Source organism: Juglans regia, chromosome 12 (genome assembly GCF_001411555.2).
Source record: "Juglans regia cultivar Chandler chromosome 12, Walnut 2.0, whole genome shotgun sequence".
NCBI lineage: Eukaryota > Viridiplantae > Streptophyta > Magnoliopsida > Fagales > Juglandaceae > Juglans > Juglans regia.
In genome coordinates, this window is record NC_049912.1 from 29,205,027 (window position 1) to 29,217,832 (window position 12,806).

At 32.6% G+C, this 12,806-nt stretch overlaps 1 protein-coding gene across 1 annotated transcript; it reads right to left on the bottom strand.

Moving 5' to 3' along the window:
- On the bottom strand, positions 1-5,535 carry LOC109008959 (phenylalanine ammonia-lyase G4). Its single transcript, XM_035683398.1, has 2 exons — positions 4,967-5,535; positions 1-1,999 (listed from the first exon to the last, which is right to left on the bottom strand). Exons 1-2 carry the CDS (start codon positions 5,374-5,376, stop codon positions 250-252), a joined length of 2,160 nt encoding a protein of 719 aa, XP_035539291.1. The 5' UTR covers positions 5,377-5,535; the 3' UTR covers positions 1-249.
- Between the last annotated feature and the right edge of the window lie 7,271 nt (positions 5,536-12,806).

Here is a 12,806-nt window from a genome sequence, read left to right on the forward strand (position 1 = left end):
TTGCAGCAGAACCAAAAGTAGTTGGTCTCTATTGCATTTCTCTGTTCAACTGAACTTGTAAGTACAAACAAAGATTATTATATATTGAATTAAAGAAAAAAAAACCCCAGCAATGAGAGACAGTTTGGCAGTACATATATAGCAGGTACATTAACCCAGTGGTAAAAACAAACTATACTATAATTAATTAAAAAAAAAAACCAAATGAGAGAAACAAATTTTAGTGCAACGAACCGGAACAGATTTTAACTAACATATAGGAAGAGGAGCGCCGTTCCACTCCTTGAGACAATCCAGCATCGGGTCAATCAACTTCCCAGCACACATTGCCGAGAACACCTTGTCAAATTCTTCACCTGGCGATCGAATATTCTCGCCTGTTAGCAAATCCGTTCCCAGTTCTTCTCTCACAAACTTGTATAATGGGTAGGACCTGCAGCCCTTGATCTGGTTCGGAATTGCCGCTTTTCCATCCTCGACTTCGGCCCTGGCACTGTCTATTTCTTTGGGCAATAGCAGCTTGAGCTCCTCCTCGAAGGCACCAATCTTTTGGAAAATGGAAGTGCTCAAGTTCCTCTCTTTCTCCCCGTTGTTCAACGCGTGCTCGACGAGGACTTGCCTTAGTTTCTGCATTAATGGATAGGTTGCGCTGCAGGCGTCGTCTGCGTAAGCGAAAACGTACTCTCGATCGACAACTTTGAGCAGGTCTTTTTCACAGAACCTGGACGGGTGAAGTTCACCATTGGAGCCCATGGTTAGGACTCTCTTGGCCACTTGACTGACTGTGTTCTTGATAGTGTTCTTCAAGTTCTCCTCCAAATGCCTCAGATCAATGGCTTGGCATAATGCAACTAAGAAAGTGGTTGACATGAGCTTCAATATGTCAACGGCCTCAGCTGTTTTTCTTGAGGAAATCAACCCCAGGGAGTTCACATCTTGGTTATGTTGCTCGGCACTTTGGACATGGTTGGTGACAGGATTGGCCAAGAATTGAAGTTCTGAGCAGTAAGACGCCATAGCAATTTCTGCGCCTTTGAATCCATAATCCAAGCTTGGATTCCTGCTTGCGGTGAGATTCGAAGGCAACCCATTGTTGTAAAAATCATTGACAAGCTCAGAAAACTGAGCAAACATTAGCTTCCCGATTGCGGCAATGGCTAGGCGGGTGTTATCCATCGAAACACCAATTGGGGTCCCCTGGAAATTCCCACCGTGCAGGGCCTTATTCCTCGAAACATCAATCAGAGGGTTATCGTTCACAGAGTTGATCTCCCGCTCAATCATTTTGGTTGCTGTTCTGATCACTTCAATTTGTGGTCCTAGCCATTGGGGAGAGGTTCGGAGGGCGTATCGGTCTTGTTTGGGCTTCTGAAGGGGATCGATATCATGCAACTTTTGAGCTGCTTTAACATAAGCACTTCCATCTAAAATGTGTTCCATGATAGCTGCTGCCTCAATCTGGCCCGGGTGGTGCTTCAATTTATGTGTCAAGTGGTCTGTAAATTCAGGCTTTCCTTGCATGACTTCGGCGAAAATTGCCGACAAGATTTCTGAGAGAATTGCTTGGATGTTGGCTTCAAAAAGTACCATAGAAGCTAGGCCGGACCCGACTGCAGTGCCATTCACTAGTGCTAGACCTTCTTTGGGTTGTAACTCAAAAAACCCACCATTGATCCCAGCTACTTGGAAGGCCTTGGTGGCGTCCAGCGACTCTCCATTGGGTCCCACGGCCTTGGAATTGGGCCTGCCAATCAAAAGTCCGGCGATGTAAGATAGAGGAACCAGGTCGCCCGATGCAGAAATTGTTCCCCGGAGTGGTAAGCATGGTGTAATATTGTGGTTCAGTAACTTGGTGATGGCTTCCATTATCTCAAATCTGATGCCCGAGTAACCTTGGAGGAGGGTGTTTATCCTGACCAGCATCGCCGCCCTGGTCGCCGAGTGTGGTAACGTGTGGCAAGATTCTGTGTCATTGCCAAAGATTCCAGCATTCAAAAATCTGGTGCAAGTTCCATGAAAAAATGTCAGCCAAGATTACACAAAGGCACATGAACATACTAATTATTCCATGGATGCTTGGTCACGTTGCAAGGAATTTTCTTAATAATCCGCATGATGTCTAATAACAGATGAATCTTAAAAACTTAAGCAAAACTTTAAAAAGAAAAACAAATCGGGTGACAAATTTTACATTTTTACTAAAAAATTTCTTCCAAAAATATCACAATCCGAGTGGACAGTGCCACGTCACAAATATGACAAACTGGATCGACGATCATTTGTTTGTAAGAAAAGTCATCATGTTTCCATTTTTATATTTCTACTCTCCGTACTATTCCCATTATCTGTGGTCAACAAAATCACAATTCTATGTCCATTTTTATTTTACTTAAAAGCTAAATTCTTGTGGATGTTGGCATTTTGCCCACTACTACCTACCATACTTTTGCTACGCTTAGTTTGGATGTTATGGTATTTTTAAGTATATTTTAAAAATATATTATTATTATTTATTATTTATTTATTTATTACTATTCAATATTTTATTATTATTTTTTTACTACTATTCATAAAATACTTTAAAATACCTTACTATCTAATCACAACCAATTTAAAAGTCACAGTATCAATATCACTGCTACCACTCCACCTCTAAGAGCATTTTTATTGACTTAGTTAAAATTAAAGGATGACTAAAATTTAGATAATCTATATAAAAAATACCTCACATTAGATTGGATATATCTGAAACAATTTAGATTTCAACTATAGTGCTTTATCAAATATAGCTAACTATAATTAACTCATCAAACATTAAAATATTAATTTCTCACTCCTAACAAACAAATTAAATTAATTAAAATATATATACATATAATATTTAGAATATATTTATTATTAACATTTAATAATACTCTTTTTTAATATTAATTTAATTAGAGTATAATTATTATTAATATTTAATAATACTTTTTTTAATATTAACTAATTATTAAAATAATAATATTTTATTATTATATAAAAAAATAATAATTCAATATAAAGATTGAATTTAAATAAAATAAAAAAACATAAATTTATATGATATTAATTAAAATTTATAAATATATTTAATCAATCCAATAAAAATACTCCTTGTTTGTTTTCTAAAAACATCTCATCTCATCTCACCTCACCTCATCATTACAACTTTCTCAAATCCCCACACAAAATAAAATAAATAATTCAACTTTTCAAATTCCAAAACAACAATAATATTAAAAAATATATTCTAACAATATTTTATTTAACTTTTTAACTTTAATCTCAATTCATCTCATCTCATCTCTAAAAACAAACGAGCCCTAAAAGTTCTCTTTATCTAATTTTACTCGTTTAAGTTAAAAGTTTGACCAAAGAGGACAGATCAAAAGAAAAGGCGGCAACAAGAAGAAAAAAACAAAAAAACAAACTGTGACAACAATATAAGACTTGTTTCGTGTACGAGTTGAACATGTCAACTTTCGGACGAAGTAGTTTATTTACTTGGAAATTCCGAAATTCTCCTCTCGTCATATAAAGAACTCCAATCATTTCCAAATATGGTCAAAGAGCAGTGCTACTCATAAGCCTCACACTATGCACACCCACTTAAAAATATGTTATTTTATTTTTTTATCCTATTTTACTTATAAACATGTTTAGAATTATTTTCATTATGTAGGTAAAAAAGTAAAATGACATATTTTTAAATGAGTGTACAGGATGTGAGGCTTATGTTTAAAATTACTTGAAAAACTTACACCAACTAAATATCCAATCGAATCTGAGAAATTTTAAAAAATTGTATCTATTTTTACTGGCGATTTTCCTGCAGAATTTTCAATTCTATTTTTTTAATTCAAAGTTATATGCATGCTCGGGATACGTTAAAAATATATATATATTTTTTATAAAGAAGATCAAATATATTTTTATTAAATTTATTTATAAACTTATCTCTTTTGTACTAAGATATTTGAGATTTGCACCGTAAAAATACTAATTATATTTTTTTCTAAAAAATAACGGAGAGAAAAAAAATCAAAGACTTTTTATATAGCATTACTTCAATAATTATAAGGGCGGGCTATCCTTCTCAAGGTGGTACCCACAATCCATGGGGGGTACTTGGTTCATTCTAAAATGTTACGCAAGAGTGCTGATATTTTTTTTTAAGAATAAATATACTTAACATCCTTAAATAATTGAGAACTGTATACTTTGATCTGAAAATTGTTAAATTAATATATTATACCCTCAAATTATCAAAACTTGAGATTTTTACCTTTTACATTAAGATCTCACGTGGTCATAATTAAAGTACTATAAATAAATAAATAAATTTTTTAATAGTTTGGATTCAAAATGTAGAAAACTCTAATAATTTGAAAATGCAAAGTTAAACTCTATTTTTCTTTTTACTGCCCTACATAAATATATATATATATATATATATATATATATATATATATATGCGATATGTACCTACCCACCCTGAAATGGCAAAAAATAAGCTTCGTGCCAAAAGTAAAGAAAAATAAAAAATTTACACAATTTCTTACTATTTACACAACTTTCACACACCACACTTTTTTTAATTTTTATTATTTTTTTCTTTTATTAAATATTTAATATATAAATAATGAATAGAAAAATTGAATTAATTTTAAAAAAATAAACTCAAAAAAAATTTTAAAAATTTAAAAAAAATGTGATGTGTGGAGGTTAGGAGGTTGTATAGTATTGCCCTTTAATTTAAGGAAAAACGTCGAACATGTGGCCCTCCATCCATTTATACGTATCTACGTACCACCTCGTTTATGCAAATTTCGGGGGGGCTTGATTATCGAGATCATATTAGAAAATAAACTAATTAATTACAAGTAGATGCAGCACGTAATTAATCAGATAATTAAGATATAATTTATAAACAATTAATTATTACCTGATAAGCTCCTTCTGAAGGGCACCACCCTGCTTGGTTCTCCTGTGAGAGGTTGCTCCAAAACCGGTGGTGACACCATAGCTGTCTGTGCCCTTGTTCATGCTGTCCATGACCCAGTCACTGCTGGCCTTGACCCCGGCTCGAGCTGCCTCCGACAGCTCCACCTTCACCCCAGTATCCTGGGTTGCAATAGCTGCAACCTGTGATATGGTCAGGGTCTTGCCCCCGAGCAGGACAACCGGCTTCCGGTACTCCTCCACCATGCGTTTCACCTCATCCAGATGACTACCCTTGAGTGACTCCGCAGCCGCGCCCCAGTTCAAAGGGTCGGTGTTTACGCAGAAGTTCACAGCAGTAGTACTACCGTTAACGTTGCCGTTGCCGTTGCCGTTGCCATTGTATGCTGCCATTGTTTCTTTCTTGGATTGGGTTGTTTGGAGGGGAAAAACGCAAAGGAAAACTTGGAGCTCGCTCTTGAAATTAAGATCTAATAATATTGGTGCATGAGGAGACAAAAAATGGTGGTAGGAAATTTTCAAGCCTTAGGAAAGTGAAAATATTCCTGAGTTGGTTCACCCAAATTCGGGTTGTTTATATAGACGGGGGGGACTTTGAGTGTTGTCACGTTTGGGTGGGTAGGCCGAAGGGTTAGTTGAAGATTGCACGTGGCCGTCGGATCATCGCGAAATTGGACGGGATAAATGACGACACGTGGTGTAGTTATGTTCCAATGAGATGAAGAAGGCCGTGGGGTTGGGTTTTACTCGTCAGGGATGAAAATGGAGGAAGACGAGGCGTGGTTGGTGAGGAGACATGACTCGTGAAAACCCGTGCGAGACCATAATGTGTCGTCTTTCAATTTCTCATTCTTCCTACCCTCTTATATATGTACATACGGTAGCGATAACTTAAAAACATAAACATATATAAGACCAAGGAATTAGTTGATGGCCACCACATTAATTGACATCTTAATTAATTTGATTTTATTTTTCACTTTTTATTTTATTTTTTTATTTTTTATTGTAACATTGTGAGATTGTAATGGAATTCTTGTTTGACTCTTCGCACTTGGTTTCTTAGGTCCCATTTGATTGATAAACTTATAAGATTTCAACTTAGTTAAATCTAATATCTAAACACTTAATTCTCAAATTATTAAATTCATCTTAACTCAAAATCTTTTTATATATGAGATTCATAACTTTTTTCAATTCAATATTTTTTTACATGTGAGACCCATAACTTTTTCTAACTTCCTATAAATATATCTAAACTTATTTTAACATCTAAACACATTTAAACTCATCTTAGGTAGATTCTATAAAATTCGCTTTATAATTTTAATTCACTACTATTCATAAATAATTCAATTCAACATTCAGACGCAACCTAAATGCATCCCCACTTGATCGATCTTGTCCCCTTAATTACATGTTTGATTTTCATCCTCATTAATATTCATTAGCTAAGATGAGCAAAAATAAATCATCATAATTTTGCGTAATCATTTTGGTGTAGCGTTTGCCTTTGGTGTTAGTTTGTTAGAAAATGACCTTTTTCTCTCTCTTTCAGAAAAATCGACGGACATATATGCATGCAGTTGTATATTTTCACACGCTACGTCCAAATTTTGGCACCGAGCTTCAATTTGCTAGAAGTTGAACGTGTCTTGGTAAAAGTGCTTGCTTGCCACAAAATATTACTCTCTTTCTATCATTCTATGTTGAGAACAGGTTCCCAGATGATTCTTTGGGCATTCGTGTATACGTGATCAAATTTATTTGATTCTTAATGCCTACCTGGCGAATGTCTTTGATCCATATGGATAGCTCATGCATGTTTGAGTTCCAGCTAATCTTTTGTATAGGGTTTAAATGGGTATTGGCAGGTAGAGAAGATAAAATATAACAAAAAATGAAATGATATTTGCAGTCAGTTGTATAAATATCGCGTGTTCATTTTTAAAAAATTGAATAAAAATGATATTCACGTTAAAAAATAAAATTTTAATGGTGTATACTACTCATTTTTAAAAAGATTGTGCAGTGCTTGCACAATTTATGACTATATCAAGTATTACTCAGAAAATAATTTATGTGTGGATCTATAGATCGTTGACACCATAAAAAAAATACTTATTTGTGACTAGTTATTTACAATGAAAATAATTATTTTATACTAAAATGAGTCATCAATATATTATCATTATAAATAATCATTATTGTCACAAATAATTTATCATAAATACTCGTTTTTCACTTTTTATATCATGATTAAAACACAAAAATAAAAGTATATTCCATGAAAAGTTGCCAAAAGAGCCATTTATTTAATATCTTTGACTTATTTTCCTAAAAATTAAATGAATATTATTTATTCAAGAAGAATTTAATTAGAACATTAATGAGGCCTAGTTTAGATAGCAAAATCCTCACAACTCATCTCATATCATCTCATCATTTTATTTAATCTCATATTATCTCATCATCATTTTAACGAAACACAAAAATAAAAGTATATTCCATGAAAAAGTTACCTAAAGAGCCATTTATTTAATATCTTTGACTTATTTTCTAAAAAATTAAATGAATATTATTTATTCAAGAAGAATTTAATCAGAACATTAATGAGGCCTAGTTTGGATAGTAAAATCCTCACAACTCATCACATATCATTTCATCATCTTATCTCATCTCAATATCCAAACATCACAAATGTAATCACTTTTCAGTTTCAAATCTTTAACTTTTTCATTTAATCAATACAACTTTATCAAATTTCTAAATAAAATACAAAAAATAATTCAACTTTTTCAAATACAAAAATAAAAATTCTATTAAAAAAATTATATTATAATAATATTTTTATTTTATAATATTTTTATTCAACTTTTTCTCTTTCCTTTTCCAAAACTCCATATATAAAACATATTAACTTAAACTATTTTACTATTATTTATAAATCATCTTATCTTATCTCATTTCACTATCCAAACTAAGCATAAAGCTCTAAACAGCACTATTATAATTATCATGCACCAGAACATAACTAATTCATGATACCTTTTATTTATTGGGTAATTAAAGTCTAAACATAAAAATCGATCATGATCATGCATGTTAGCTAGTTAGGTGGAGACGAATTAAGAGAAACCTTGAGTGCCATGATCTGTATGGTATCCTTGATTAGGACTGTTCATCCGAGTTCTAGTCTGAAAATTTGGCAATATTTGGACCGAAACTCGGGTTTCAAACCCAGTCTAAAACCCGGATGAGATTGTAAACTCGAAACTTCTTCTTCTTCTTCTTCTTCTTCTTCTTCTACTCGGGTTTCAAACCCAGGCTAAAACCCGGATGAGATTGTAAACTCGAAACTTCTTCTTCTTCTTAGACTTGCTCTTGATCTCATGGTTCTCGACGAAGTTGCGGAAGTCATGTTCCAGTTCAAGACATTCGGTTACTGATTTTATTACATGTTTTGTACTGGAACCCACATGATTTCTAGTCATGCCCGATAACCACTCACCTTCATATTTGAATTGAAACTTTTAAATTAATTCATAACATTCAGACTTAAAAAAAGAAAGAAAAAATAAAGTTTCGGATTGTAAACGGGGGTTCTAAATTTACAACCCGGATCAGGTCAAATCGAAATCCGATTTTTCAAGTTCCGGACTGGATAAAAAAAAAAAAAAAATGGTCTAGATGAACAGTTATATTCCTGATTAATTAGGGGCACCCTCTAATTAATATAGTTTGTCCCTCGGGAACCATGCATGCATGGTAATTAGGAGATCGGGGTGATCGAGGAGATCTAATATCATCTCGTTGTCGAGCAAGTTACTAATAGATCTTTTCAATTTATATAATCATCATGTTACAAATTGAAATGATCATTTAATACGTGAAAAACAATGTTTTATATTATTCTTAGATTTCTTAGCGTTGAAAATCATGCCAACAGATGTGCAGTTGATCAAATGACCGGTGGACGAGGCACGGCCGGTGGTCCTATAAAGTATAAAACTATATACTTTACGTCCTTGACTAAGAAATGACGTGTAAAGAGTAAAGACACAAGATTTTAATGTGAATTATACCGTCTTAAACGATTTAAATTTTTTTTAATAATATTTGATATAATTATATTTTAAATATATAATTTTTTATAAAAATTAAATAAAATATTAATTTTTAATATTATTATTATTATAAAATTTAAAATAATTAAATTATTTATTATATTTTATATAAAATTTTAAAAATATTATAACGATAAAATGAAATGATTTTCATTCTCAATTTCAATCATAGAGAGAGAGAGAGAGAGTTGATTGTCCCCTCTTGAGCATTGTATCTGTCTTGTATCATAAATATTTTTTTTGCAAGGCTTTAATTGCTGTGTGGGCCAAAGGTTAGGTTTTGCTACCAACCCCATCAAGATGATCCATATTAAAAATGGTAACTTGGCAGCAATCTAACAAAAGTATAATTTACCACTCAAGTTGATTATTTTTTCCTGTTCAACACCATTCAAATTGATTAGGAGCTGCAAAACTACATATATATTCATCATGCCATCATCACTGCACGCGACATGAAAGATCGATGGGTAGAGCAAGACAAATAATTAATGCATTCAGGAGAAAAAGAACAAAAAAACTAAGTATTAGAAAACTTAATTAGGGGTTGTTAAGGTTAATTATTAGATAAAGTCGTGCATGCATGCCAACCACCAACCCCCCGTCCACCTCCACCTCTACGCGGTCTCTTTGGGGTAGGTGATCAATCCATTGATAAATTCACGAGATCCGAGTTCATCCATGCGAGATCCTTCTTCAACTTTTCGTCTTAGTCAAATATAAAAGGCTCTAATAATTTGGATAATGTAAACCCTTTTTTCGTGTGTATGCTGGATAAAGTTTATATTTTTTTAAGGATTGAAGATAGAAAGACTGATCAATCACTGGGGCCAAATCCTGTAAATTAAGCTGTAAAGCTGTCATTAGCTTAAACGTTTATATTGTTAATTTGATGCCGATCGAAGTCTTTTTCATGCCAGGGGATCACTAGCTTTTTAGTCCCCAGCTTTGTTAATTAATTACGTGAGTGGATATATATACATATATATACACATTAATTTTTCTGGAAAATGCTACTTAACCCTTTACCGCTCGAGTATTTAAATTTTGGTTAATGGTTAAGAAAATATTGATTATTAATAAAATTGTATATATTTTTTTATTTTTTTAATGATTAAGAATGTTAAAAATACGTATTAAAAAAAATTACACTATCCCGACTGCCCGCTAGCACTGGCCTTTTTTTTAGGGCTGTGTTTGCTTTGGAAACGTGCATTAAGCTACCCCAATCATTGCAACATGGTGTGAGTCTCCCAAAAAAAAAAAAACAAAATAAAGAAAATATATTTAATAAATATATATATTATATAAAATTTTATTTGTAATGTTGAGTAAGAGATTGTATGTGTATTCTTATTGATGAATGAAAATAAAAAAAAAAAATATTATTTTAAAAATAATATTATTATAATTTTAAATTTTTTATAAATATAATTATATAGACTTACATAAATAATTTTAATTTTAAACTCATATATTATTATGCCACCAACCAAGTAGAGGTCAAGGATCTTCGCAAGTGGGACATGAAGAGACGGCCAACACTGTATTGTCCAATATGGATGGCCACCGAAAGCAATCCATGATTTCATTGTGCTTTTGTTTTCTTTCTGTGTTTGGTGTTGAATTCTTTTCACCTACCAGGCCAGGCCATCAAGAAAAATTCAATTTATAAATATAAATGAGCGTATTTAATCCTGCAATGTTCTTTTTTTTTTTAAATAAAAAATTACGTGTATTGACCTTAAAGTCAGAGCATATAACCCAAAATAAAAGAAGGGGAAATTATTTAATTAAGAATTCACGACTAGTATATATAGCCATTAATTCCAGCCGATCGAGGCAATTAAGATTATCTCGAAGTTGAGTAGAAAAAAAAAAACGACTAAAAATACGAAATTGAGTAGAAAAAGTCAATAATAATGTCATCCACAGAAACGAAAGAGGTAGATCATCTCGAAGTGATCATGAAATTAGGTATATCGATCTACCAATTATATATATATACGCGGTACAGTACATGTAATATGCAGAGGAGGAGGAGAGAGTAGTTTGGAGTTGATCAAAGTCTTGGTACTGGAATTGACTTGATGGTCAAAATTAGCATATGAAGAGGGCGGGATGGACTGGTAGAAGTGATTGGAAAAGCATGCATGCATGCATGGGAGGTCTGGTTACAATTAATGCATGCGTGAGAGAGATGTAGATATATGCATGCCAACCACCTCCGGTGACAAAAATATGCGCGAGCCTTCACTATCCACCACGAGGCACGGCCTACACCCGTTTATAAATATAAATGAACCTAGCTACTACGTTTCCCCCCACGTACTCACTAGGCAGTCCTCCACGTCCAAGCCAGCAACCTCATCCACCCATTACTAAAACTACCTCTGCATGCATGCTTTGAACAGCAGGGCAAGCAAGGCAGGCCAAGCACTTCATGAAACTACATTAATTCCTACGCCTACGCCTAAATCATGTTGTCCATCTATAATTAAGGTCAATTTCTGCTCGCTCTCTCTCTCTCTCTCTCTCTCTCTCTATATATATATATATATATATATATATATATATATATATATATATACTAGCAGTAAATGACGTGCAATGCACATTTTCTTAATGATTAATATTATGATATTTAAATTATATTAAAAATTCTAATTATTTATATGATTTTATTCTCTTAAAAATATTTAACAAAACTCTATTTTTTATTTAATGATAAAATATTAGTATTTTATAAATTAAAGTTGAATTTATATTTTAATTATCTATTTTAAGTTTGTTTATTTTTAATGTTTTAACTTCTACTGTTAGATTAATTCTGGAGATTCAAGATGAAGGGTTGAAATTTAAAATTTAAAATCTTAATTTTTTAATCACTGTTCATTACGTTGGTTTTTAACATAAACAATGATTTGTGAACAGTAATCACTGTTCAGTACTTTTGACTTTTAATATAAACAGTAATTATTATTCATTACAGTTAACTTTTAACGTAAACAGTAATCACTGTTCAGTATATAATTACTGTTTATGTTATACATACTTTTAAGATATAGGAAGATATATATTTATATATTATATGTTCAATTTGATCATTATTTGTTTTAAATATTTCTTGATTAACTCTCCGATATATTTTTATATATGTCGATAAATTTAATTAGGTGCGTACGTATTTAAAACTCTTTAAAGACTTAGCGATTATTGAAATAGATTTAAGAAACAGGAAGTGGGAAATTTGTTAGCCTTTGTATATAATGATTGGAAAGGGAAAGGCTGGCTTGCACGATCGAGCTGCGTGCATATATACCGCATAATGGCGTGGTACGTATGCATTAAATTGGCATCGGCATACATGTGGGGATGGTTTTGCTGGCAGTAGTACCATCACCTTGGTGTGTGGAAATTGGAATCTCACCAAATTTTAAGGGTGGGTGTGACGCTTCAAGGAGATGCAGACGTACTGGGTCGTGGCCCCGATGGCACTTCTTGTGGCACACGGCCCACACAATTCTCACCCTTCCTTAAGCAACGGCATGACAACCGTATTGAGAAAATATTTTACATAACTTGCCGTTATGGCTTCCAAAGTTATTTTATTCTTAAATTGGTATGTATAGTATATTTAATAAAGTATTTACGTGATATAATTTAATTTAAATGATATATTTAAAATCTAAATCT

Coding starts and splice junctions, on each gene's coding strand:
- LOC109008959 (XM_035683398.1), bottom strand. CDS start 5,376: ATGGCAGCATACAATGGCAACGGCAACGGCAACGGCAACGTTAACGGT. Junction 2,000..4,966: donor CTTCAGAAGGAGCTTATCAG/GTAATAATTAAT, acceptor AACTTGCACCAG/ATTTTTGAATGCTGGAATCT.